Source organism: Mirounga angustirostris, unplaced genomic scaffold (assembly GCF_029215605.1).
Source record: "Mirounga angustirostris isolate CCGP_5_RB_7025 unplaced genomic scaffold, mMirAng1.0.hap1 SCAF_1, whole genome shotgun sequence".
NCBI classification, from domain to species: Eukaryota; Metazoa; Chordata; class Mammalia; order Carnivora; family Phocidae; genus Mirounga; species Mirounga angustirostris.
In genome coordinates, this window is record NW_026991709.1 from 215,050,444 (window position 1) to 215,078,312 (window position 27,869).

The 27,869-nt window shown below is 59.2% G+C and overlaps 1 protein-coding gene across 12 annotated transcripts; it reads right to left on the minus strand.

Annotated features, from left to right (window-relative positions):
- DAZAP1 (DAZ associated protein 1) lies at positions 1-26,881 on the minus strand. Of its 12 annotated transcripts, XM_064573508.1 has the most exons (14): positions 25,141-26,881; positions 17,166-17,206; positions 16,382-16,548; positions 16,048-16,113; positions 14,109-14,219; positions 12,310-12,358; positions 11,264-11,299; positions 9,029-9,111; positions 5,888-6,041; positions 4,170-4,199; positions 3,895-4,035; positions 2,869-3,045; positions 1,849-1,938; positions 819-958 (listed from the first exon to the last, which is right to left on the minus strand). In XM_064573508.1, the coding sequence occupies exons 1-13, from the start codon at positions 25,167-25,169 to the stop codon at positions 1,859-1,861; spliced, it is 1,164 nt and encodes a 387-aa protein (XP_064429578.1). In that variant the 5' UTR covers positions 25,170-26,881; the 3' UTR covers positions 819-958; positions 1,849-1,858. The 12 variants fall into 12 exon arrangements, with proteins under 12 accessions (XP_064429572.1, XP_064429571.1, XP_064429582.1 ...); XM_064573502.1 differs by lacking the exon at positions 1,849-1,938 and having other exon boundaries at positions 1-958; positions 14,109-14,216; XM_064573501.1 differs by lacking the exon at positions 1,849-1,938 and having other exon boundaries at positions 1-958; positions 25,141-26,879.
- Positions 26,882-27,869: the final 988 nt, after the last annotated feature.

Consider the following 27,869-nt stretch of genomic DNA (forward strand, 5'->3'; position numbering starts at 1 on the left):
TGGGTTTCTAATCCAAACGCACTTCTCTTTATTCAAACCAGGGTCAAACTGGTCAGTGGGGACGCCCTGAAACCACGTGCGCGGGAGAGCGGCTGACAAGGCCTCCTTGTCCCTGCTGCTGGGGCGGACGCGGGGCGGCGCCGGCAGAGGCTGGGCGGGCGTGGCCCCCACAGCGCACCTGCAGACGGCGCCGGGCAGGTCAGTCGACAAAAGCAAGGAACAAACAAAAAACAAAACACGCTCAGTAGACTTCTTCTGTAAGCTCCCAGAGCTTCTGGGCCGACGAGCCCCAACCCTCGAAGCCGGGAGTGAGGCACTGAACACGCCCCTCGCTGCCACCAGTGCCCACGGAAACCCTGCTTTAAATTAAAAAATAAGCCAGTATACATCGTAGAAAATTTCTCTTAAAAATCTCACAATTTGTAAATGTATATTTTTCTTCTTTAACATAAAAGTTTACAATATACGGTAAAACAAAAGGCTCAGGAAAATAATTTCAAAAAAAGGAAGAAAAAGAAACCTGAAGTTTTGAATTAAAGCTGAAGACATTTTTTTTTAAACCCTGTTGTTGAACCAGTGACTTTTTTTTATTGTGCTGATGGGTTAGAGAAAGAAATATATTTAAAAACTTCAGTCCAGACACCCACAGCCGCCTCCAAAAGCCTCTCGCCCCCCGCCCCCCACCGTCGAGTCGCTATTTTTCTGCCAAGTTTGTGATTGTCACGAGTTCACAAGTTCTAAATCCTGGGTCTCAGCCACCCCGGCGTCCGCAGGGCACCGTCCGGCTAGCGTCGGTAGGGGTGGAATCCCTGCACGTTGTGGTTCTGACCTCGTCCAAAGCCACTGCCGCCGGCGGGGGGGCCCCCCGAGCCTGGCACCGAGGGGCCCCCGTAGGAGGGGGGCTGCTGGCTGGGGTCTGAGAAGCCCTGTCCGAAGCCAGCCAAGTCCTGTCCGTAACCTGCAGGGAAAAAGCCCAGTGAGCCGGGGGCGGGACCGCAGCTCTGCGCCGACGGCCTAGGAGGGGTCCACGCCCGCACAGCCCACCCTGCTCCCCCACAGGACCCCGACCGCTGTCTCCGCACAGAAGGAAAAGTAGCTCAGAGACCTCGAGGAGCCCCCTGGTCCGTGCTCGGCCTCGCCTCCCCACCCATTCCCAAGGACCCGGGGCTGGGCCCTAGCAGCCCATCTGAGCCCCTGGAAACCTTTGAGCTTGGAGACGTGAGAGCTCCTGGCCTGGCTCGGTGGCCCGAGGGCTTCCAGAAGTTTATTTTTGAGTGGCATGCGTGGGGAACTCAGACACAGCCCCCAGAATTTAAGAAAAGCTCAGACTAGACTAGCGCCAGGCCTCCCCCTGCAACCCCCCCGGATGCCCGCCAGACTCGAGACAGTCCTCCCTGCAGAGCTGACCCAAGCGGGCAGCTTCCATAGAACCGGCGGGTGTGGGGCAAGACTGCGTGCCCGACGCCATGCCCGCAGGGACTGCCTGGGCCGGGCAGGTCCCTCCCCCAAACAGGACCTAGACCCTGCACTGCTGACCTCTAAAGGCATGGGAGGCACTTCTGGAAAGGGGAACGGCACCAGACTGCACACCCAGGATGAAGACGTGTCCCGGGGCCCCTGGGTCCCCAACAGAGGGTGCACAAAGGCACAGGGTGCCTGTGTCTGCTGCCCAGCAGAAGCAGAGCTCCTGGGGCCATGGGGCCGTGGCCAGTCGAGATCCTCGCCCCGGCAAGGGCCCCGTCCCGAGGGCACCGCCAGGTCCACCCCCGCCCAGGACGGCAGAGGAGGCGATGTCTGTTGCCCGGGTGCAGACAGAGTGGGGATCGTGGATGAGGAGGTGCCACCTACCTAGGCCACATCACTGCTCAGCCTGACCATAAGAGTGTAAACAAAGTATGGGCCCGAAGCCTGACGGGTCTTGAGAATAGGTACCCAGGCCTGGCAAGAGACGAGACCAGGGTGACTACCCCAGGGCAGCCTCAGCAGAGGGGCGGGGCCACGCTGGCGGTCGGCACACCCCCACCCAGGGCTGCTCACGCGCGCCACACGCAGCAGGAACTGCTGGGGGGGGGGAGGGGGTGCTGACAACCCATGCACTCGGGGAGCGCTGCCGGGCACAGCGGCAAGGGGGACAAGACCGCACGATGCTGGGCAGCCGGGAGCAGCTGGCCACGGATGGCATTCGAGGGCAAGACAGCTTCAACTTGCAGGCACTGCGGTCTTAGGCCAAACCGTCTGAGCAATGAAGTGGGAAGAGCAGAGCCCTGGGAGCCCTGGCGACAGGCAGCCCCACCCGCGTGGCCCAGCAGAGGCAGCAGGAGACCCCCGGACACCGGGCCTAACCCTGTCCTCACATGAGCTCCTCCCACACAGGCCACAGGTCGCCACCCTGTAGACCCCAGGCTCAGAAGCAACTCCTCCATGACCAGCCCCTCGAGTGAAGCACACGGTAACACCCGAGCCCATGCCTGCCACTGACCAGAGCCACGAAGCCACGTGGCCCACAGGTGCCCGCCCTGCGCTCTGCACACAGAAGAAAACAAGACAACCAGGAACAGGGCCTGCTGGGGGTGCCCCAAAGGCCCTCGCGTCATCCTCCTAGGGCCCCTGTCACAGCTTCGGGTTCCCGAAGCCACGCGGCCTGGACACCTGCTGCACGATCGATGCTTTTCTAAGACTAGCTCCCTAGCCAAAACCCAAAACCCAAAACCCGAGACACCAAAATCCTGCTTTTCATTTTGCTTGACCCTCTGCAACAAGCCCCTGCACAGCGGGCCTCCCGCCACACTCCAGCTGGCAGGGAGGAAGGCAGGAGATGGTGGGGCCAGGTCCCGGGCCCCAGGCCGCGCCTGCAGGTCTCCAACTCACCGTACTGACTATAGGGGAAGTCCGGCTGGGCCGTTGGAGGCTTGCTCATGTCCGGGGCGGCCTGAGACGGGGGCGGAGGGAAAGCCAGAGGTGCTGCCCCCGGAGTAGCAGGTGGAGGAGGGACCCCCGGTGGGGCAAACTGATCCGGTGGTGGAGGCGGAGGCCCATAGCCAAAACCTGCACACAAACAGGAGAGGAAGACACAGACACGGTGCACGACCACAGCCCAGCCCACCAGAAGCCGCCGCACCATTTCCTGCTGAACCCACCGAGCGGCCAGGCCTTGGGGATGTCCCTAGTGTGGGCCTGGGGCGGCCTGTCGCACCCCCAACAGCGAGCGTTCGGCAGGGACCCCACAGGCAGGGGCTGCACTGGCGTCCTCTTGAAAAGGACAAAACCCGCCTGCCAGACCCAGCGCCAACCTTCCATCACGGCAAGCCTTCCCCTCTGTCCTGGGGCTCGACAACCCCGTTTCTATCCACCCACCTCCTGCTTACAACTAAAATCAGATGTGGTCCAGGCCACGGTGAGGGGCCATACAGCTGTCCCGTGGCCTGACCTGCGCCGGGGTGCCCTCCAACAGAACACACCCAGACCCCCAAGCACTTTCCATTTCCAGCAGGAGCGCGGGACCGTCTGGGCTGGCCGCCTGGCACTCAAAGTGACAGCAGTCAGCCACGGTGCGCCAGGCGAGGCCGCAGGGCCACCTTCCCACCAAGGGCGAGCACGGAGCCTCGCAGGCGCACTAGCTGCCCGAGGCCCAGGTGCCGCACCAGAGCCCAGCAGACGAGAGCGCCTGACGCTCTCCAGCCCCTCACTGCTGAGTCCCACCACCAGATCCAGATGCCCCAGCGAGGGCGCACATTCCCTCACACACCAGGCGTGCCTCGCACACGGCCCCGCAAGCAGGCGGACCAGGGCAGGCAGCGCCCCAGCCACGTGCCCCGAGCGAGTGCCGGGCCCAGGCTGCAGGGTCGCATCTCAGCACGGGCCCCCCGCCCCACTCCAGGGGCCCACGGGACTTACTGAACTGTGGGGGGGCACCGTAGCCCTGTGGGAAGCCCTGAGGAGGGGGGAACCCTCCAGGAGGGGTGGACACGATGTAAGAGGTGAATGGTGGGGGCGGTGGGGGAGCTCCTCTCCCTGCAGGCGGCGGTCCATAGCCACCTGGAACACAGGACGCAGAGGTGGGTGAGGGGGAAAGGGTGTGGCGCACACAGCTCCCAGTGCCCGGGCCCCCCCGGGGTCCCACCCCATTTCAGACTCCGTTCTCTCTCGGGTACCCACAAATAAGGACTTACCAATTGCCTGTCCTGCTGGAACCCACATTCCTAAACAGGAAAACAAAGAGAGTGGTTGGTGTCCTGTCCATGTCCCAGACTGGCAGCTGACCCACCCCAACAGCTCTCGCTCTGCTGGCAAAGCCCTCCTGGAAACACACTCCAGGGGCCTGGCGTCCTGCCGTACCGCGGGCACAGGGAGGACGTCCCAGCCCGAGGAAGGCATCCGAGGAGCCCGTGGTGGACCAGGAACACAGGCACCTGGGTATGGGCAAAGGGCTGCCACTCACGTCCTGCTTCTACAGGGGAAGGATCCCCAAGAGAAGCCCGTGGGTCAGGTGGCCCTGGCTCTTCAACAGAACCCATCAGAAAGGGTCAAGGGGACCCCCACGGACCAGGGGCTCAGATGCACAGGTGGGACCTTAGGCTGGGTGGTGGGAGCCCTGGGCCGGCTTCCAGCCAAGTGCTAGTGGGCAAAAGTTTCTGGCCTCAGTACCTGGTCTCCTATGGCTGTTTGTCCCCCTCCCCCACTGCGGCACAAAGATTTTATTTATTTATTTGACAGAGACAGACACAGTGAGAGAGGGAACACAAGCAGGGGGAGTGGGAGAGGGAGAAGCAGGCCTCCCGCGGAGCAGGGAGCCCGATGCGGGGCTCGATCCCAGGACCCTGGGATCATGACCTGAGCCAAAGGCAGATGCTTAACCTACTAAGCCACCCAGGCGCCCCGGCTGTGTTTTATTTTGTGATAAAATATTTTTAAAAAGACCAATCTGCAAGCTTTGGGGGCAGCGCGCCAGGTGCCTCTGGGTGCAGACAGACCTACCTGGCCTCCTCTTGCCCCTCCTTGGACACTGTCCCTTCTTTGCGTTTCTAAAGGAGGCGGTGGCTACCAGATCCTGTCCTGGGGCCCCTGGGAACCTCAACCCTTCTGCCAAGCTGTCCTTAACCACTCCGCTGACCCTACACAGACGCCCTGACAGCCCAGAGCCCCGGGAGCAGGAGCAGATTCAGAGGGCCCAAGAGGCCGGCCAAAAGCCCCAGTCTCCCTAAAAGCATGTGATCTGAGCCACTGAAATGGCCAGACTCCACGACCCACGACCCACCAGGTCCTCCTAGCCTCCCCCTAGAGGCAATGCCCGGCACGGCCACGGACCACAGGGAGAGCACGCGGGCCGCACGCAGCATCCGACTGCTCCCTCAGACCTGCGTGGCCCTTCCTCCACAGCACGGCACGTGGGGCGAGGACGCTCGCGGCAGCTCTGCTGGCTACAGTCAGACCCGTCTGCCCAAACCGCAGGTGGGGAACTTGGCTGTGGCCCAAGCACACCACCGAGGGTCACACCACGCTCAGGTGGACCAGGTGAGCACAGGGAAGCCAGCCCCTCTCTCATCTGTGAGCTGACTGGACAGCGCCCCTCTGGGGCTTTGCTGGAAGGTTCCGGCGCTAACCGGTACCCAGCACAGAGCCCACGTGCTGGCTACTGGGATGAGCGCACAGCTGTGTGGGTCGACCCTGGGGCTGGGCGGGGAGGGAGCCCCACCTCTGCCCTCAGGTACTCCCTCAAAGGCCTGCACACCTGTCCAGCCAGCACGTCCCACCTCCGCCGTGTCTGCAGGAAAAGGGCGTGCGCAGCTGTGGGGAGCTGCCGCCCCTCAGGCTTGGGACCCCGGCCTCCAAGCAGGCCTCCCTGAGGCGGCCGTCTGGGGCACGACCGGTTCTGGGTGCTGGACCGTACCTTGCGGGCCGTATCCTTGCTGCCATGTGGGTGGGGGCTGGCCTGCCCAGCCATTGGCGGCATTGGGCACGACCCGGCTGCCCCACTGGCTGGCACCTGGCTGTCCCGGCGCTTGGCTTTTGCTGTCCCGTGGCTCAGCCCGTTTAACTTCCACCTAGACAAACGAAGCTCTGGTTTAGGGAGATGCCGAGGGTCCTGGACCCCCTTCCCTTCAGACACACCCTCAAGATAACTTACGACTACACTTAGCATCTTATGACTTAAAACTAAATACTTAACTATAAACCTTATTTAGGCCAGTATTTTTTTTCTTTAAAAATTTATAATTTTCCTTTTTCTTTCTTTTTTTTCTTTTTTGCTTAGAACATGTTTCTCAGGTACAACGGATGCAACCGTAAGACACGTTAAGCCCTACCCGCTGCAGAGCACGGACCGAAGGCCAAGAACCCTCAGAGTTTTGTGTGACAAGGGTCTTTCAGTCAAGGTGAAATGACAGCTTTCTCCTTCAATGGCCTCGTCACCCCAGGGACACAGAGACCAGGACCGACCGAACAATCACAGCCCTCTCCCCAGGCCTCTCCAGGGCCCCAGCGCGGCAGGAGCCGGATGCTGTCCGAGCACCGCGGTGGAGGAGGGACCTCCGCTGGGGGGAGCCAGGCCAACAGACACACAGGACCTTTCCAGAGTCCGCCCACCCTGCCTGCGTTTTAAGCTCATACCTGAGAAACACAGTTGGTTTACTTAGGTTTTTTATTTAAAATGTCTAATGGAAGATAAAGACTTACCTTCCCCAGGCTAACGCTTAAAGAATCTCAATTAACTCAAAATAATGTCAGAGGGAATGGATGTGATAAAGAGAATCTTACATTACATCTAACAAAAAAAGTAAACAAACATGCAATAAAATGGACATTTGAATCAGTAAGCAATCTTCATACTGTGTTAGGTCAGCAGCCCAGGACCCTGCCTCTTTTGGACATTGTCAGGAGCCACAGCACTGGGAGGGGCTGGGACAGCGGGAGGGACCGTGCGTGCCCTCCTAGCATGGAGCTCTGTGGCCGCCAGAAGGCTCCCTCCCTTACGCAGCTTCTAAGATGCGGGCAGACTGACAACCCGAAATCCCCCAATTACAGGGCTGCCTCAGCATTGGAGTCTCCAGTTTTTTTTTTTTTTTTTTTTTTTTATGATAAATTTTAATGGGAAGGAAGAGACAATAAATCCACTTGGAGTCATCCTTGGGGTCTCAAGTCTGGTGAGCTAAGCATTATGTATTCAGAATTCCATCGGTTCTGCCTTAAGACCCCTTCCTGTTGGAGAACAAACAGGAAGTGGGACAGAGGCACCAAGATCCCACCTTCCTGATGCCCCAAGGACACTCCACGGATAGGAACAAAATCCCCGTTAGCTCAAGGCGATGTGACAGCAGGACCAAGGGACCCGTTTCAAAGAACTCAAATTAATGAGTCTTCACATACTCTCCTTAAGGGAATTTGGTTCCTGCTTACAAAGCAGAGCAGCCCTTCTAAACTTTTTTTTTTTTTTAATTTTTACCCTCTTCCTCTCAGAACCTGGACGCAGCCACTGGCACTCCGGTTTTAATTAGAAGTGGGACCCAAGCCCCTCACGGAGGCGAACCCCCACTAAGGAACCAAGGGGCTGCTGTGGCCTGCCCACCAGTGAAGGTCGGGCAAGGGGAACAGGGCGAGGCCGGGGGTTGCTGCCGGGAGCCGGGCTCCCACACGTGTGCACCTTACTTTAGAAGTTGAGCCCCACACCGAGAAGCCACCTCAGTCTCCGCTCTGTGCTCCGTGCAGACCAGACTCAGACACCGATGCGTCCTACAAAACCGGTGCGGGGGGGGGGGGGGGGGTCGGCCGCCTGAAGATGGAGCAGATCCGTGCACTTAGCAGCCTTTCTGCCCCTAGAGCAGGACAGGCTTCCTCCAAGTTTTAAGTGTCACAGTACCTTAAAATATTGAACGTGGACTCCTTTGAACTTGTGTTCGTAACTGGCATGCATCCTTGAAATCTGCATGCTAATTTTAAACTAAAAGCTTCAATGAACGTTGGAGCGGGACGTGTGCCTGCTGCTTAGTCAGGTTCAAACGGAATTAATGAAGCCTGCAACAAAACCTCAGCCACCTGTATGTAACTACAGCTCCACGCACGGCTGCGTTTATCAGCTTTCGGGGATGGGCTGTGGGGCTGGGGTGGGAGCGCTGGGGAGGCAGCCAACTTGTGGTGCCTTGGTCCCTCCACAATGTCGTAACTGACAAAAGTGGCCGTGGTCTTGTCCCAAGGGCAGGGCATGTCAAAGGGCGCAAGGAAATGCTGCCTGTGTGGCCCCCACGGGGACCGCCCGGGCGTGCAGAGCCGCTTTCAGAAGGACGGGGACAGGAGTCCTGCAAACGTGTGGACCCAAAGCCTCTTGCTAACTCTCAGGGATCCCCCACTGCAGAATTTCTACCCGCGATTCGCTTTAGAGCGCTCTGGGGCCCAGTGGAATGAGGAGCAGGGGCCACGTTGAGCCAGCCTGCCTCCACGGCAGCAACACAGTATGAAGATGAACCAGAGGTCACTTGACTGCATGGAGTTAAGTACTACCGAGAGCATGTGGTTGGGACCGGAGTTTCACAGTAAGTGACCCAAGTAAAAAAAACCAATCCTTCAGGATGTTTACGTCCCTTTCGGTTTGACACGGAACCTGTGGTCAGAGGTCCGCTGCCCACCGCACATCACGGGGTGGCAGGAGGCAATTGGAATGCAGGACAGACATCTGAAGGAGTGGTCACGGAAACCAAGCCTGAGGCAACCTGCAATTTCACTGGAGGCCAGCCCAGGAGGCCCCCGCAGACCGTGCCCCTCGGCCGGGGGGCCACCCCACCCACCAGTCCCCGGTGATCCAGAGCGAGGGCTCCGGGAGCAGAGCTGGCGAGACGGGAGACGCCACGCCACAGGCAGAACCCTCGGGCAGGGAGGGCCCCTTGCTTCTGCAGGAGCAGGCCCAAGCCCACACAGCACAATGCCCCAGGTCGACTTGCCCGGCCCTTCTTCCGTTCAGGAATTGTCATTTCCAGTGAAATCCCTAAGTTGCCTAAGACTTGGTTTGGTCTTAAGGTAAAATAAAACTACAACTACACACTTTTTTGCCCATGATGTCGTGAAAATGCATGTTGACAGCCTGGTCCACTGATTGTTCGTCCTCGAAAGTAATAAATCCAAAACCTAGCCAACGACGAAGAGTGAATCAAGGTAGCAGGGCGTTGTGACACAAAACAGGATGATGAACAGTATCAGGGCCGGGCCGAGGGGTCGTCCAAGGGTTTCAGGGAAGCGGAGTATGTGAGGCTGCAGGGCGGGGCCCGAGCCGGTGATGGAGGCGGGGTTCCACGTGGAGACACGGTGGGAACCCCCAGGGGCTGGCCTCACAGACGGGGCAGCCCGGGCAGGAGAGGGGCGGGGGCCTGGCCCAGGGGCAGGCCCGGTGCGCCCGGAGAGTGCCAGAGCACTCTGTGGAGGGGGCCGCGGCGCACCCCTGCAGCAGGGCAGCGGGCCGCGAGCTCCAGCGAGCTCCGCCTCCGGCGGGGTGTGTGCCGTGGGTGCGCGGCTGCTTTTCTGAAACCCGAGATTCTCCCCCTCGGCTTGCAATTCGCTTTGCAACTAGTGCTGACGTCTATGGTTCTAGCGCGTTAAACAGGAGTACGGTCTCTACAGTTAGTGCCCCGCTAAGCTTATCCAACACCGTTGGGTAAGCCCAAGGAGTCCTGCACAGGAACATACGTGTGTATACACTTATCTATCTGTACGCAGCTACGTAAGTAAAATACACAAAGATACAGGCCACAGTGGGTTCCAGCAGGTCAAACTCTGCTGTCGGCAGCAAGAGCAAGAGGCACCGTGTCATCAAAAAGAGCATTTTAAAGGGGAAAAAATTTAGCCTTTCCCAAACACAAGAAAGTGGCAGTATAAACGAAGTTTGGTTGGTCTGGGTGAGTGTGACCGCCCAGCTACGGTGGCATGTCTGGTCCTCAGCCGACTGCACTGCCTCCCCGGGGCCCATCTGCTCCAAGCACAAAAGGACGCGTGCGGCAGCCAGCTGCCGGAAGACCCGGGAGAACAAAAGACGGGTGAGGGGAAGGGCCGAGCGCCCAGACCGGGCTGAAGAAGGGCACGGGGTGCGGGCGGGGACAGAGCGACAGAGCATGACCTGGCCGGTGCAAAGAGCCCGGGTCAGGCCTGCGCCCGACAGGGCCTCCAAGGGCCGCAGGGCCAGAGCGGGCAGGGAGGGGGCACCGGGAAGGAGCAGCCAAGCCCGAGGCCTCTCAAGAGGACGGGAGAGGGACGCTGAGGTTGCAGGCGCTGGGCCGTGTGGGAAGACTGTAGGCAAAACCTTGGGGTAGGGGGTGGGGGGAGAAGACAGCTCAGAAACCTGGGGATGACAGACCAGCAGGGAGGGACACCCGGGACTCAGAGGCTTCGGACGTGTCTCTGCACGCGCGTGTGTCTGAGTGTGACTATGCACACGCTCACACAAGAACCTGCACACGGCGTGCGAGGAGGAGCAGAAACACGGCTGCAGAACGATGACAGCAAGACACAGGAGACAGAAGCTGGAGCCGGGGCGGGGGATCGCCAAAGAGGAAGGTGTGAGGCGAGCAACGGCAGCGGCCGGGGTGAGGTCAGGGCCTCATTGTCCCCAGTGAGACACATGCAGAACCCTTGGGACAGGGACACTGTCTTGGATTGGCCAAGAGGGAGGAAGGAGGAGGGAGGTGGAGCCCTGGAAAAGACCTGGGAAGGGGAGAAAGCAGGATGAGCTCTCTGGGATGCCCCTCTGTCGCTCCCGCCCTCTGCTGGCCTCGTGCTCGCAGGGACTCTCTGAGGTGGAGGACACTGTGAGCCCCCACGGAACATGGGTCCCAAGGTCAAGCCCGAAGCACTCTCCCCACCAGCTCCTCCTGCCTGCACCCCCCAGCCCACGGCGGCTCGACGTGCTCCCCAGGCCCAGGGCGAGGCCTCAGGGGGCCGACTGGGGGTATGACTCTAAGAGCAGCCCTCAGGATTCCCAAGTCCTGAAGTTTCACAAGACCGGAGGCAAATGGTGGAACACAACATGGGTGATGAACAGCATGTTAAAAAGTTAACATTTTCTCCAAGTGCAGGAGTGTCTGCAACCACAGGGCTCGCGTGGTCCGTTATAGCGCAAGAGGCGGTGAGTCTTGGGTAAGGAGCCCCGGGGCGGGGCGTCTAGGGGTGCATCTGTCTGTCAAGAGGCGACATCACCACTGAGGAAGCGGACAGAAACACACTGAAACTTCGTTTACACCCCACTGGAGCAAAGCCCGTTCCCTCCTCTGACTGCGGGACTGGCCTGTACCTGTGTGATATAATTTAGCACCTGGAGAAGAGAAATCTAAAGAGATATCGTTAATCACAAACAATTCACAGAGAGAAAAGGAAAAACAACTTACTTAACGTTACTGTACTTTACTATGAGACACTTAAGTACGTCACTAAGCATGTATGTCTACGTTAAAGTTAAGCTAAGACTTAACAGCTTAATCGACATGAAGTGAGGATACGTCACTTATCATGGAGGAAGAGAAGGATGGAAGTTCAAATGGCAAACTATTCTCCAGCATGGCGGGCGCATGCTGCGGTGGCGCCGGCTCTGTGCGCTAGGGGGGCCTCGGACGGGGCTGGGGCGGGGGCTGCACGGCGCCCAGACCGCAGGGCAGCCCACACAGCCGGTCCAAAAGCGGCAGATGAACCAAAACAGACGGGCGGGCACAAACAGCAGCAGCCACAAAAAAAATTAAAAAAAAAAGAAAAAGAAAAAGAAATAATAATCATAAAAAAGGGCACGGAAATCGGGTGCCCGCTGTCCCAGCCCCACAAACCAATTTGGACGTGCGAGCGTGGGCCGCTCCCGGAACCCGCCGGGGATGCGCTGAGGCGGCTCCTCACCCTCCTCCCGCTGCCCCACGGGCTTAGGGGAACAAGAAAAACAGGAAAAAAGCATGGGATGGATAAAGGAAAGTCCACGTTCAAGCCGAGCTGGGGCAGACCTAGCCTGACGCCATGGAATGAGACCTGCCTGGGCAGGGGACTCCAAGCAGGACGCAGCCCTGAGTGACAAGTGCACCCTTTGAAAAAAGCACCAATCTTTCAGTACGCATTTAAAAACAGAACCATATTGAAATTCATGTCAAGTTGTAAAAACTTCGAAAGAACGAGCCAAAAAAACACGGTGACGTCTGACCTTGGGAAGCAGACAGGCTGGGGCTGCACAGGAAGGGCCTACGTTTTAATCATGTCTCCAAATCATCCTTCTCTGAGGCAATGCTCGCTACCACCACCACCTAATTGTGAAATAGTTTGCCATCTGAAGGGGAGGTCAAGGACAAACTCCATGTCTTTTACCTCGAGGTCTCTGCTTCTCTGCGTCGTAGATCATAACCACTTCTGTGACCTGCAAGAGAGACGGGTGCTCGAGAATCCGGGTGCCACGGGCGGCCACGGGCACATCTGGCTACCACAAAACTCCCGAGGCAAACAGACAGCTTGGGAACATCTCCAGACACTCCTCAGGGAAGTCCTGAGGCAAAAGGCCAGCCTTATGGGGTTTGATGCCTGAGACTCACAGGGCCTGAAGGAGGCCAGGGGAAGTGCATGCTGCCTCTGCCCCAAGTGCTCACGGGGCGGACACTGGAGGCCCCAGCCCCATAGTGCTCCCTTCCATTCACAGACAAAAACCAAGATGCTGGGACAGAAGGACCCAGAGCTCTGGTGGTCAGCCGCAGGTCCAAGACCATCCAGCTGACCGGCGCTTGGCTTGGCACTCCCTCACAGATGTCCGCCCAGCCAGCACCCCTCTCTCTCCCAGGCCCCTGGCTCACTGAGCACACATCACCATGTGCTCTGGCACTCTTCATTCCTGGCCCAGGTCCTCGGCACACTCAGGCGCCCCCGACAAACAGGTGGGAGTGAGGCAACAGGGCTGTCCCACCAACAGGGTGTGTGACCAGGTGGGAGCGTGGGGTGACCCCGTGCCTTTGCCTCGGATGACTGGGGCACAAGCACCCCACACGAGCTTGCTTGCTAGCCCCCGTCTTCTCTTCTGTCTGCCCTGCTAGAACGGAGTTTCCTGTAGGAGCCCAAGTAACTCTAAACCCCCATAAGATTCTAAAAGAGGGGCGCCTGGGTGGCTCAGTCAGTTGGGCGTCTGCCTTCGGCTCAGGTCATGATCCCAGGGTCCTGGGATCGAGCCCCGCGTCGGGCTCCCTGCTCAGCAAGGAGTCTGCTTCTCCCTCTGACCCTCCTTTCTCTCATGCTCTCTGTCTCTCATTCTCTCTCTCTCAAATAAATAAAATCTTAAAAAAAAATTTTTTTAATAAAATCTTAAATAAAATAAAATGATTAATTTTGTTAATGTAAATTTCCCCTAAATAAAAAAGGAAAAATCCACTTCATGGAATAAAACAGAGGGGAGATGGGCGCCTGGGTGGCTCAGTTGTTGGGCGTCTGCCTTCGGCTCAGGTCATGATCCCCGGGTCCTGGGGTCGAGCCCCACATCGGGCTCCCTGCTCAGCGGGAAGCCTGCTTCTCCCTCTCCCACCCCCCCTGCTTGTGTTTCCTCTCTCGCTGTGCCTGTCTCTGTCAAATGAATAATAAATAAAATCTTAAAAAAAAAAGAAGAGTCTAAAAGACTTCAGCCTCTTCCAGAAACAAAACCAGCCTTGGGAGAAGGTCTGCTGTCACTGAGGAAACACTGAGCAGGTGACAGGTCCAAAACTCTCACGACCCCTGGCCAGGGAGGGGGTGCCTGGCAGCCTGGTGGACAGCGTGAGCCGCTGGAGCAGGGTGGCTCCGGGTCCGGGCTGGTGGTCTGCACTGCTGCTGTAAGGACCTGGCCTAGGACATTCCCTCCTGTGACGAGAGACAGCAGGCTGGCTCCCTTGGGCAAGCCAAACCCCGCTTCTCCCCAACACGATCTAGTGCTTTACACCATGGCGCTCACAACCAATCACAAGGGCCTTCCAGGAGACCGGCAGGGTGAGCTTTCGTTTGCCTGAAAAAGCAGTAAATCCTCTCCCGGGCTCTGGCTTGCTCTGGGGGAGACACAGGCCCAGAGGAGAGAGCTGCCAGGCTTAACCTCCATGGACACCTGGTTCCACCGCTCCCACCCTGACCCGCCGTGCTCTGGTGCAGGGACAACTCACCACTCCGAATTTCTTGAAGTATTCCCTGAGCTCTGTCTCACCACAATTGTGAGGAATCCCACCGACAAATATCTTATTTGATTTACTGTTATCGCTCCTGGGTCCTTTCTGCTGTTTTAAGAAGGAAAAAATGGTTAGTCCGTGTGGGAAACCCTCACAACGCTCCCCATAGTGAGTATGTGATGTGCGCTGCCTGGTTTTAAGACCCAGCTAAAAGCCAGACCAAAACACTCCAAAAAACCCACTAAAGAGAAACACAATCAGCCAACTATCATAACTCTTCTTTCAATTTCCTACAGAGACCCGGGGCGACAGGGGTCCAGCACCACCACTCAAATGCATGTGCAGAGCATGTGGTGGGTCCTGTATCGAATTACCCTGAATCACAATAGCTAGAGAGCACATAGCTCTATGATCTCAAAGTAAGGACTTGGGGTTTGGTGGCCATAACGATGAAAACTAGCAGTTTTCTCAGGTTTTCAGCTGGTAACAAAAGAGGACTATGGGAAGTTCTCACTCGCCTCGCCTGACCCCAATGATTCCACCCTCTGTGGGGAGGGTCTCACACCTCAGAGGGAAACACTTGCCCACGCTTGTCCCTTGTGGGTAGAGGAGGAGGACCAGAACCTCTGCCCCTGCTCCTGGGAGGCTGCCTCCCCCCACTGCACTCCTCACACCCTGTCCTTCCTGTCCAAGGGGCTCCCGGGCCGCACTGTCCCAATGGCTCTGGACCAATGCCACTGAACTCTGGGGGCAGGCGAGGGTCTCACAGGTACACTTAGGGGTCAAACTCCATCAAGTGCCTGCTCCATCTCAGTCAAGCTGCTAAGAGACTGAAGGACATGAGGAACCAAATGGAATCTGAACGTGGCTGGGATTCCAGTCTGAAGAGAAGAGCTACGAGAGCCACCTGTGAAATGACCCCCGAGCCCCAGGTGCACCCGTCTGGACACAGGTGGTGCTGGGAGCCCCGGCTGACGCTTCTGCTGTGGGGTCCCGCTGCGGGGATGGGTGTTATGTGCGAGAACATGCTTTTAGAAGATACACGCTCCCGAGTTTAGGAGTGACAGATACAGAAAGAGATGGGATAGAAATACAGGTAACTAGAAAAATATTAACAACTGATAAATCTAGGCGATGTGTTTAGGTGTTTGATGTACTACTCTTCTGATTTTTCTGTAAAGTTCCCAAAAAGTTTCCCAATAGAAAACTGGGAAAATAAAAACTGTTTTAAGGGTCTGAAGCCCCTGTCTACCAGCAGCAGCCGGATCCTGCTAGAAATGCAGTTCTCGGGCCCTGGGCCAGACATCTGCCCTGCCTCCAGCCCAGCTCTGGCCAGGCCCTTCTGCTAGGACAAAGGCGTCCTGGATGATGGTCTTCTCTGAGACCTGCTGGGTTGGGGAAGGAGAGGAATGGGTGATGGTGCACAGAGGACGGGTCTGCTCCAACTGGCCAAGCATCAGGGGCCACACACAGCTCCGAGGATCCCTGAGGAGCCATCACACTGGCAGATTCTGAATCAGCTGTTCCAACAACCAGCAACCAGGCTCTCAGACACGGCCAGCACCTGGACGGGAGCGGCCAGCAAGCAGAAAGGAGGGGGGGAGCAGGGGCAGAGGGTGCTCTGACACGCCCCCCGCCCCCGGCAGGCAGGGTGGGAGCCACCACGGAGGAGAAAATGGAACACGTGATCCCAGGTGTGGGAGGTTTTTTCCTTGTTTTCAAGGTAGACTAGTAAGAATATTCTTGGCTACAAATGTACACCACTGGATAAATCTGAGCAATCCTCTGAATCCTCCGCTGCTCAAACAGCAAACGAGAAGACCTCTGCTGTTCTCAATGGTAATGAGCAAAAACACCAGATCAAAGGTACGTATTTCCTTCCTGCTGGGGCTGCGGCACATGCGGAGAGGCCGCCCCACCCCGCCCAGCCCCTTACCCATCCTTCCTTGGGCCGTGTCCTCTCCGGCTGCATCCCTCGGGGAGTGCATGGCTTTGGGTCGATCTGTAGAGGTTTCAAATGAGTCCGTGGTAAATACGAAGCTACTCTCCCAAACAAGCCCACGCCTCCAGTCAATTTACCCAAATCCAGCCTCAGCCCAGAGCTGCAACCCTCTAAGTGCCTCAGCCCAGAGCTGCAACCCTCTAAGTGCACCCTCTAAGCTAAAACGCTCCTTCACGTGCACACCCACCAAGGCCCAGTGGCAGAGGCAGGCTGGCGGAGCAGCATGGGACGGGGCCGGAGGGGCAGGACTCCAGGGAAGGACACTTACGTTTCGGCCGTCTAGTGTGTGTGGTCTGCTGGCCAGCACCGTCCCCACACAGTTTGGGTCTTTAAATTTGACAAACCCAAAGCCTCGAGACTGGTTGGTGGTTTTATCTTTCATGATCACACAGTCTACAACTTCTCCATATTGGGAAAAGTAGCTGCGTAGAGTCTCTGCTCAGAGATTGGGACAAGAACACAAACACACACACCAGAGTATTAAGCACTGGCACCCGCCTGGTGTGCGGAGCAGACAGGCACACCTGCTCCTAGTTCTTCAGCCTGACCCGGAAGTGTGGAACCAGCAACTGGTAAACTGGCTCAGCAACTGACCGGGGGGTATGGAAGATGGTCCGGGACAGGAGGCCCACGGGAAAGGACGGGGACTCCAGACCCGGACGCGTTACGTCTTCACACGAATTAGAAAGGGTACAACTGACAGTGACAGCGGCCAAAGGCACTGGGAAGGCTGCACCAGTGACCACCAGGAACGCCAGCGGCCACAAGCTGCTTCCTCCTCCAGCCTGAGCTCAGGGGCTGCGCCAGCGAGCCTCCAGGCACCAACAGTCTCCTGCCCTCCACGTCCCTCCCCTAACTCCGCTGAGACGTCGGGACAGCCCCCAGTCAAGTGCCCCTCCTCCCCGGGATTCAAGACAACAAATCAATCAAGAATTAAAGAAAACAAACAAAAAACCCGAGGTACTAGGGAGAGATGAATTCACACAACTTGAAGACCAAGGTCATAAGCCCGCCTGCGGCACCTGGCAGGCAGGCCGGTCCCCACCACCTACCTTGAGTGGTGCTCCAGTCAAGACCGCCCACGAAGAGCTTCCTGCAATTCAACAAAGAAACATTTAGGGTCAAGACAGTTCTTGCCTTAAAGATGCCAGCGCTCTGCCCCATCCTCAGCTGGGACTCCCCTGGAAGCTGGGGCAGACGCGATGCCTGGTGTCAAGCTCGTGGCAATGACATGTGTCCACCTAAACCATCACCGGCCTCGTCAGCTACAGACACGGAAACCGACACCGAGGTCTGCCAAGATGGTGGTGAGTGAGTGACACAACACGCAAGCAAAGACGACACGTCCAGAGCCACACGTGCTCGCCGAGCACACCAGTGAGAACGCGAGGCCTTGCAAAATGGCCTGACAGGAGCCCCCAGACCACAGGGGCTTCCAGGTGGGGTTGTGGGGCCCACGTCCCCAGTGCTCCTGCAAACACTGTGGACTTAGGAATCAAGGTCTGAAAGCACACGCAACAAAACAGAATGACGGGGAGCTCTAGGACAAAGCCTCAGGTACCTTCCGTGTGGTCACGAGTAAGGACCCACACATCACCGGGAAGGTCCCTGGAGCTCCAGACTCAGCACTGGAGCCCTGTCCCACACCTCCCACCCCAGGGTAGCCTGGGCTGTCCTTTCGGGCAGACACATTAGAACTTTCCAGAGGAACCCCACTGTTGCCCCTGTTGCCAACTGGCCTCTCTTCTGCAAAGGACACCTCTAGGGCAGCTCCAGAACCCACAGAGCCCTTCCACTTCCCCTGCCCCTGGGGAGGGGCTCCACACAAACAGGCCACAGGGCAGCATCCACTTTGCCCTGCCCCGGGACTGGCTAGGCCTGAAGTGAACTGAGGCACTGGAGCAGGTCCGGAGACGGGCCCGTGTGGTGGGGCTATTCCAGCCCTCACCGGGGCCAAGCTCCCTTGCATCTCCAAGACGCACAGGCCCCTCAGACATCATTTGGGCCTCCCACAACTTGGGAGGTGAGTATGGCAGAGCAGGCAGGGGGAAGGGCTCTGAGCACTGTCACACGCAGAGTGGGACCTGGATGCTAATTGGCAAGGGCTTCAGACACCAGCGTGGGGCCAAGGCTCAGTCCCCATCTGGGATTTAGGGTCCTGCGGTCCCCTTACCTGGAGCCGACCCCACCACACTCAGCTTAAAGACAAAAAGACCCCCGCAAGGCTGATGGCACTCCTGCCCCCAAGCAACAGGGGTGTCCTGTCCTCCACCCCAGGACAGACCCCTTCACGGAGCCCTGCTCCATCCAGGGACTCGAGCTCCTGCGTGCCAGCCCCTGGCAAAATGCCTCCAACAGGCAGCAGGCCCGTCAGGGGCTTGCTCCCACCCCAGCCTTTTCTCTAAGGCGGGGCGTTCTGAATTTAGGATGTGACAGGTACCCGCTGCCATCCCCAAAATGGCCACAAACAGGCCGCCGCACTACGGACAGGGCTGAGCAGGGCCCGGGACGGGCGCATCTGGTGGAGGCTGTGCTACGGGCTGTAGAAGGCCGCTCTGTAAGGACAAGTCTCCCAGAACATGCTGACCAAGCAGCAGAGGGAGGCTTACATTTAGGCCTCATTAACTTAAATTCGTGTCTCCTACGCACCCCTTTCAGAATCAGGCCAGGTTTCCTCCTGCCTCCAAACAATCCCAGGGGAGTGGGGCCTCCTCGGACATCCAGGGCGCTGCCCCGAGCAAGCTGTGACTCAGGCCCTACCCGCCCTGCCCTCACAGGGCCTGGCACCCAGTAGGGGCACGGAGCAGCAGATGACTGAAGGCCCCAAGGCTGGCTGGCACCGCTGAGGAGCTGTGTGTTTGCCCACTCCTTCCACACAGGAATGAACAAAGGTTTGCTGTGGAAAAGCAAATTCATGCAGGAAAAAGAGATCTCAAGCATTCTCAAAAAACAAAACCGAATTCACTGAGACAAATACCAGTCTCTATCTAGCACGCATCCACCAAAACAGTAAGGTCATAAACAGGTATCCTTCCAAGCAACCCAATCCTCCACCACCCACCCACCTATGGAGGAAGGAACTCGTCTGACCAGTCCAGGTTCCAGCCCTCATTTAAATTTCAAAATCTGGCATTAAGGAAAAAAGACCAGAAATACCATCATCCACACAACTGACAAAGCCGGACTCTGCCCTATGGATTGGATAGTAAAAAGGTATCAATGCTGTGCCCTCATTTTATCCTCGTGCTGCACTGATTTCAGAGAAGGTCCCTGTTCTTAGAAAACAGCACATACCCAAGCGTCCACATGAAGGGTCACGGGGCTCCGCTCACTCCCCAGTGCTTCGCACGAGATGCCCAAGGCGTATGGGAGGGGCACCCACAAATGGGACAAGATCTCAGCCACTGCTAAGTGTGGTGGGGGAAAGAGTATCTAGCGACTCTGGTTACTGTTTTGCAACGTTCTGCAAGACTAAAGAAGTTCTATAAAGTCCTAAGCTACGAGAGATTTTCATACTGAGGCAACAACAGGATCTCCCTTTCCCCTGGCTCTAGGCTCTCTGAGCCACACACCAGGGGACACCTTCGGGGGTGCGACCTTCAGGGAGAAGAGCCCCAAGCCTTCAGGCGGCACCGGGCTAGCCGCTCCACCCGTTCCCATCTCCTCTCCTCCCACTGCAAGGACGGACTTTCCGGGGCCCACACCCAGGAGCCAAAAGGCTCCCAAGGTCCTGGGAGGCCCCCTCCAGAGCCCCAGCACAAAGCCCCAACTCTGAGCCGCAGAGACGACAGGGCCTTTGGCAGGACCAGCCAGGACCAGCTCCATCGCTACCCAGGCAGCAACACCGTCGCCAGTCTCCACAGGTACGTGTGCACGCCAGCCCGGAGCGGGGGGCTGCCCGCCCTGACTCGCGGGGCACCGGCTACATCTCCGGCGTCCACGGGACCCTGCAGACTAAGGGGAGAGCTCACTGTGCGCTTCCCCTCCAGACCGTCCCTGCTCTATGGGTGCAAGTGTCGTGATTCAGCTGAAGCAGAGAGTCAGCCCCCCCAGTCCCCAAACCCCATAAACCATCAGGCCCTGCCAGGTGACCCAGAGTCAGGCTCCTGAGGGGGACAGGCAATGCCACTACCAGGAGGGCCCAGGAGAGGTGCCTCCCAGGGCCTGCCCTTCGACAGCAGGTGCCGGTGGCTTCCTCTCGGAAGGGGCTCTGCAGCAGTCACCGGGGGGCACCCAGCTCTGCTTAACTCTCCCCTCCCCCACCTGCCGAGATGGAAACCTGCTTTGGAGGACCACGCCGCTCCGCTCTGTGTACTTTAGGGCAGCCACATGGTACTCAGGGCAGAAAGCAAACCTTCAGCGGCTTCCCCTGGTCCCGGCCAACCACCAAGGCTCTGCCCCCTCACAGCATGCAGGCCGGCTTCAGAAAGTGCCATCCTGCCTGGTGAGGCGGCCACCAGGAAGGCAGCGGCGGGGCAGAGAAGCAGAGCGCCTGGGACCAACCATGGCTGTTTAGCAAACGGCTCTTTCTGCTTAAAGAACACACAACGTGGAGCCTATTTTGCACCTTCCTGCCCCTCCACCGAGGTCACCCCGGGACCTTGTCTCCCTGCAGGGAAGGAAGCAGCTCCAGGAGGAGGAACACAGCACTGGCCCAGGAGCCAGGGAGCCACCCCACTGCAGGGCCCTTCCACCGCAACAGACGCAAAGTCCCGGAAGGCAAGTGTTGGGGCTCAGGCCCTGCCCTCAGCAGCTCAGGCTTCCCTCCTGCCAGCAAGGTGAGATCACCCCCTCCCAGACCACTGTGGGGTCGAGCGACACATGCAAGAGAAAACCCCACGATGCTCAGTGCCTGGCATAAACTCCCGACAACACCCGCAGCCTCCCACTGTGAGCCCCTCCACCTGCCCTCCCCCAGACAGGACCAGCGTCCCCCACCACTCCCTGGCACCAGGCAAGAGCCTCAACCAAACAAGTGACCTCCTGCTGAAGACCCTGCTCACAATTCTGTCCTTACACCATGCACGAGGACAGTCAGCCTAAGAAGACAGTCCGGCCTCTCATGGACAGTGCTGCAATGTCTACATTCGGGCCTGGCCCTGATCCTCGCCATTCCCTACAAGGGCCGCACTGGCTCACGAGGAGCACGGGACTCCCAGCTCTGGCTCCTCCTGGGGTGACCTTGGGCAAGTCTCCTGCCCTTCTAAGCCTTGGTCTGTCCCGCAGAGAGATGGCTTTGACTTGGGGCATGAAGTTCCGGCCGGCTCCCAGCAGGTGCTGTAGGAAGGGTATCACCAGTGAGTCACTCCGGGTGTGCTTCTGCAAGCAGGGCAGGCACATCACCTGGCAAAGATGCTCGACCCGCTGCCAACACTGGAAACAGAAGTCAACCAGAGCGCCTCCCAACACCACGGTCAACCTTAGAGGCGTCAGATTAGGTCCCGCTACGGCAAACAAATCCTAAACCATGGGGGCAAGTGGCAGGGACCCTGGGAACGAGGCCGAAAAGAGCAGACGTTCCCAAACAGGTGTCTCATTTGCCAGAGGATACTGGGCAGTATCTGGGGACATCTGTGATTGTCACAACTGGGGGTGCTCCCGGCACCGAGTGGGTGGGGGTCAGGGATGCTGCTCAGCCCCCACAGTGCCCAGGACACCCCAAATGTCAGCACCGCTGGGCAGAGACTCTGCTCCAAAATGCAGAAGAGAAGCATCTCTACCTCCTACCCCCAGAGGTCTCCATCACCCTCTACACTGCAAGAAACGGCCTCTTCCCCAATCAGGACCTCTCTGAACCAAACCATTAGGACCCTCCCCACCTCCTGGGTGCTCAGTGAAAACAGGCATTTAACAAGTCCCCACACTTCCAGGCCCAGGCCTCTGGCCTCACCCTGCCAGCACCCCGGGGACTGTTGGGCTGCTGGGACAGGTGAGGTCACCCGCTTTCCGTGCTCCCAGCTCCCGCAGGGAGTGGACTCCTGACGCCTCCCTGCACCTTCTCTCAAAGCGACCCGCGTGCTGCTTCACTTTCTCTCCGCGGAGTCCCTCCTTCCCCTGGGACTCTCCCCTTGAGGGTGTCCAGTGGGCCCTGCCTTACCAGACCATGTGCCCAATAGATAAAATCTTCCTCAAACTTCTCTTCAGTTCCACAACACAAGCCAGCACCCCAGAGGCAGGTGGACAAGACACCTCTGCCCGAACGGGAACCAGCCCCCTCCCCAGCACCTGTGAGCACCAACACGACGCCAGGAGCCCTCAGAGGCCTACCGAGAGACCAGGGGGTCTGGACTCTGTAAGGCTTGTGCCAGTACCAGTTCCAGAGTCAGAATCGAGAGACCCTTCTTGAAGTCAACTTCTAAGGTTATGGCACGGGAAAGAGGACACAGTGCTACCCCCCCCACCACCCCAGCAAGGTAAGTGCCTGTCCCCCTAGTCACTGGCCCCAAGGGAGGATATCAGCCTGTCACACACCTGCTACATGGGGCCCCACATGACACCGCTGCTCCTATCAGCCCTCTGGCCTCAAGACCCAGCCCTCCCTCTGCTCTGGCTGATTGTGACAATCAGGACGATGAAAACACTAACTAAAACCACCGGTCTCAGCCAACTTCCTCTCTCCCTCCAGACTTCACGAGGACCAGTGAGCCGGCTCAGGTACAGCCAAGACTCCGTGAAGCTCTTCCTTGGAAGACTCAAACTCAGAAGTACATCCCCCCATTGGATGGCACCCCACGCATCCACACACTTCCGGAGGCCTTGCCCCTGCACCCATACATGCAGGTTCCTGTTAAGGAAAGGGGAGCAGCCCTTCCCGCTCCCTCAGGAGTCACTCAGACGAGGCTGACCAAAGACCAAAGCAAAGGAGATCACAGACGAAGGTGCATGTCATCAGAGATCATTCAGACCCGCCACATCCCGCTAACATCTGCCATCACCTGGATCTGAGCACAACACTCACTCCCACATGGTAACCACCCCAGAGTAGGCAACCATGGTCCGCTCACAGGAAACTGCAAGAGGGCCCTTCATCAGGCAGCCCGATAATCAGCCGCACTGTCCGAGGACAGCCAAACATAGCAAGGAGATCCAAGTGGACCCTGGACTCCCACATCAGTGGAACAGAAACAAGGACCCTATATGTAAAACAGAAACTGGTCGATAGTTTTTAGCAACAGATTTCTACCTGCAAAGCAATGAAAGGTTTCTGGGACACCTGTCATCTACAACTTTAAAACTCAGGCGATCCGGGTGGATTTACAGGAGTGGGGAGGGGAATGTGGCCAGGCAGGGTCCCTGACCCCGACCTGCTACTAGCTCCACAGCGTCCCCAAGTTGCCTCTGCAGACCCAGGCGTGGATCCTCACAGCACACTTCAGGGGTCTCCAGGCTCCCTTCCCTCCTAGCCTTTGTCTGCTCTCCCTGCTGAGAGAGAAAAGCAGCCCGAAGCCTGGAGACCGCCGCCCTGGGCGGCTCCTGGCTGCGCTCTGGAGGCCAGCACCGTGGGGAATGCATGGGGCAGGCCTGTTCTCTCTCCGGTCAGGCTCTGCCCCACTTCTGGAGCACTTTCTCCCTATACCCTAGTTTCCCGTCAGAAGTGCTGCAACTTTCCGCCCACATAACACAAAGAACACCCCGTCTTCCAGTCCCCGGACAAGCTTTTCCAAACACACCGGGCTAGGAGTTCAGGGTCCTCCTCCCGATCCTCTGTGGTGTGGGGTCTGGGGAGGGGGAGCCCACAGAAGGCATTTTAGGTCCACAGGAGTAACCCGGAGCTGGAGGCCCTGGGAGGCCAGTTACCCCGCAAACAGTGACTGACCACACACTGCGCCTCCTCAAAGCTCGGGGACTGAGAAACGTATACAAGGCCACAGAAACCCAACCCAAACTGCACGGAGAAATGCAAGCGTAAAACCATGCTGATGGCGTAGGAGCTGCTCTCCGCAAAGACAACTAGACCAAGCGCCTCCCTAGGGCAGAAACGGATTTTCCGGCTCCTGGGGGATCGCTTGCTCGCGTCTCGGGCTCCTTCGGCTTCAGCCACGGCTCTGATTCCGGGGAAGAACCCCGCTCTGGTCAAGGAGAGCGCCGGGAGGGAGCCTTACCCGCCACCCCCTGGAGGCACCTTCCTTCTCCCTCTCCAGCCCGTCTATTGGTGGGCTCGAGGGGGCTGAGCCGGAAGGGACTCCAGCTGCAGAAGCCCCGTCCGACGGTCCGGGGCCGCTCCCACGTGACCCCGGCCCTCGGGCCCTGAGTCCGCGCACCCTCCTGCTCTTCGCGCTTCGGGAAGGGCTAGGGGTGGCAACGGGGCAAGCCGCCGCCCGACGGCCGCGAGGAAGAAGTTGCGCGGCGGCAGAACTGGCACGGCGGGGGCCGGGGCCGCCACGTGCGCCGCCCCGCCAAGTTGGTGCTCGGGCTCGGGCTCGGGGAACGCCGGCGGCCCCAGGCGGGACGCCGGCACCCAGGCGCGCGGGGCGCCCGCAGCCCTCCGCTTTCAGCTCGAGGACCCCCCGGCGAGAAGTCCAGGCGCCAAGGGACACAAGGCGTCCCAGAGCCCCCGGGCTCCCGGCCCGGGTGCTCCTCGACCGGGAGGCAGCGGGGGCCCCGCGGGCCCTCCCAGGGCTGCGCTCGGGGTCCCCCAGCCAGAAATCCAGGCGCGGGGGCGGACAGGCCGCCCCAGGCCGCCAGGGGCCCCGCTCCGGATCCCACAGTGGGAAACTCGGGCGCGGCGGCGGCGGCGGCGGGGACGCCCGGGCCGCCTCCCCGCCGCCCGGCTCCCGTGCCGGGTCCCCCTCCGCCAGGAAGCGGCGGCGTCCGCCCCCCCCCCCCGGCCCTCCCAGAGCCGCCCCGGCCAGGAAGCGGCGGGACGCCGGACTCCCAGGCTCCTGCTCGCCGGCCCCCGACCCCGGCGGCCCCGGCCGGGGTCCCCGGCCCCCCAGGCCGCCCGCCCCAACGCGGCCCGCCGGCGTGACCTTGACGGGGGCCGGGGCGGCGTCTGGGCGGCGGCGGCGCAGGCCGGCGCGTCCTCACCCGATCTCGTCGGCGCCCGAGTTGTTCATGGCGGCGGCGCTCGGCGTCCCGGGCCCCCTGGCTCGCTCCCGCCTCCGGAAGGTCACCGGCCCCGGCGCCCTCCCCACAGCCGCGGCCCGGATCTGCGCAACGGCGGCGGCCGCGCAGCCTCCTCCCCTCAGCGCCAACGGTCACCGCGCGCCCCCGCGCCCGCGCCGCCGCCCTGCGCACGCCCGGGCGCGCTCCCGCACGGGGCCTCCGGGGGCGGGGCCAGGGGTGCGCCCGCCGGAGTGCGTGCCTGCGTGCGTGCCTGCGTGCGGTCCCGGCGCACGGCGGCCTTGCTCCTTCGCGCTGTCGGCGTCGCCGCGGTGCACGCCGGGAAGTGGAGTTCCGCGCGCCGGCCCCGCCCGGCGGAGGGGAGCGCGCGGCCGAATGGCGTGCGTGCGTGCGTGCGTGCGTGCGTGCGCGCGCGCTCGCGCTCGGGCCCTCCGAACTAGGCGCCGCGGGGCGCAGGCGCGTCTGGGCTTCCTTGTTTGATCGCAGGTCGGAAGTGGCGCGCGGGGTCAACGGTGGACAGAGGCCACGCCCGGTGCGGGGTCACCCGAGGCGGCGGTGCCCCTTTCCTGGCCGGCGTCCCCGCTGCCCCCGCGGAGCTCGTCTGACGCGAGGAGAGGCTCAGGGGAAGACCTGGCGGGGCGACCGCGCCGCGTGTCCCCGGCCGCTGCAGATGCGGTTCTGGGGTCCGCGCTGCCGGCGGCCGCGCAGCCCGGGGCGCCCGCACCTCGTGAGGCCCCGTGCGCCGTTGTCGGGCGGTGGTGCGCGGCTCCGCCCGCTCTCTCCGCCGGCGGGAAGGCCATGTATTCGTCATCGTCTAATTAAGTGAACGGAAGGAGCGGCGGAACGAGGTCACGGGCAACAGCACGAGACCGGCCGGTTACAACACCTCTCGCCTCGCCCGTGTCACTCGCTCCCAGCAGTCGCAGAGCGGAGGAACTCCTTGGTCCCCATCTGCAGGTGGGAGAGGGCGGTCCGGCGGAAGGCAAGGGCGCGGCCCGGGCGGCGTCGTGTCCCCCCTGCCCTGGGAACTGTGTTCATGCACCGCTCCGTAACGTTTTGCACGTCACAGGAATCAGTAGCGGTTGGCAGGGACTGGTACCCCACTGGGGGCCCCGGGGGGCTGGAAGAACGTACCCAAGACAAGTGGAGAAGAGGGCGCTGGGGACAGACAGGCTCCGCTGGTGTCCCTGATGGGGGAAGCACACATGACGCAAACAAAGGAGGAAGCTCAGCAAGCCCACTTCCAGGAATTTATCCCTCAAATGCTGGCCCCGCTAAGCGCACAGAGATGTCCCATGATGCGCACAGCCCACTAACAGGAGCAGAACATTTGGAACAACCCACACATCCATCCATTGGTATCTCCATAAATAAGCCATGAAGGGCCTGAGCGAAATACACAGGATGTGGTCAAATGAAGGAAGCCAGACACAGACGGCTTAAAATAATATATTTTTAAAAATACAGACGCTGGGGGGCCTGGCTGGCTCAGTACATCGTGGGACTCTTGATCTCAGGGTCATGAGTTCAAGCTCCGCTTCGGCATACAGCCTATTAAAAAGATATGTTAAGGGCGCCTGGGTGGCTCAGTTGGGTAAGCATCTGTCTTCGGCTCAGGTCATGATCCTGGAGTCCTGGGATTGAGCCCCGCGAGCAGGGAGCCTGCTTCTGCCTCTGATCCTCCCCCCTCTCATGTGCTCTCTCTCATTCTCTCTCTCAAATAAATAAATAAAATCTTAAAAAAAAAAAAAAAGATATGTTAAGGGCGCCTGGGTGGCTCAGTCTGTTAAGCATCTGTCTTCGGCTCAGGTCATGATCCGGGAGTCCCAGGATCGAGTCCTGCATCGGGCTCCCTGCTCAGCGGGGAGTCTGCTTCTGCCTCTGACCCTCCCCCCTCTCATGCTCTCATTCTCTCTCTCAAATAAATAAATAAAATCTTAAAAAAACAGAAGATATGTTAAAATACAAACACCTACCAGGAATAAAATAACAGAGTTGTGTACCTGCCACTGGAACAAACATATGTTAGTGCTTTGTTATGTTTACTTCATATCTTTCTAAAAAGATAAACTAGGCAGTTGGTTTTTCTCTCCTTCCTGACTCATTTCCTGCCTCTGCCCCAGAGCAAATGCTGGACAATAATGGATATGTGGACACTTCTGAGTTTAATCCTAACATGGATACGTGCGTACCCAATACACAAAATACACTTTTGGTCTCTTTAATGTTGTACGATACACATAAAATTCAAGATCGTAACCATCTTGGGGTGCCTAGGTGGCTCCGTCGTTAAGCGTCTGCCATCGGCTTAGGTTGTGATCCCAGGGTCCTGGGATCGAGTCCCGATCAAGTCCCGGAAGCCTGCTTCTCCCTCTCCCACTCCCTGTGCTGTGTTCCCTCTCTGTGTCTCTCTCCAAATAAATAGTCTTTAAAAAAAAAGATCGTAACCGTCTCTAAGCACACAGCTCAGCGGCATGAAGCACACTCACACCGTCCTGTTGTCACCCCCACCCTCCGTCTCCAGAACTTTCCATCTCCCCACACGGAGACTCTGTCCCCACGAAGCATGGACTCCCCACCCCCTGCCCCAGCCCCGGCTCCCACCCTCTCCTCTCTGTCTGTGTGGACGGGACCCCTCTGGGGGCCTCCTGGGAGTGGGGTCCTGCGGGATGTGTCCTTCTGGGTCTGGCTCC

What these genes read in the sequence shown, in the direction of transcription:
- DAZAP1 (XM_064573501.1), bottom strand. Translation starts at nt 25,169, where the DNA reads ATGAACAACTCGGGCGCCGACGAGATCGG. An exon ending in ACACACTAGACGGCCGAAAC is followed by an intron (nt 16,114 to 16,381) that starts GTAAGTGTCCTT and finishes AAACCTCTACAG; the next exon opens with ATCGACCCAAAGCCATGCAC. An exon ending in CTTCCCCTATAGTCAGTACG is followed by an intron (nt 959 to 2,868) that starts GTGAGTTGGAGA and finishes TTTTCCCTGCAG; the next exon opens with GTTACGGACAGGACTTGGCT.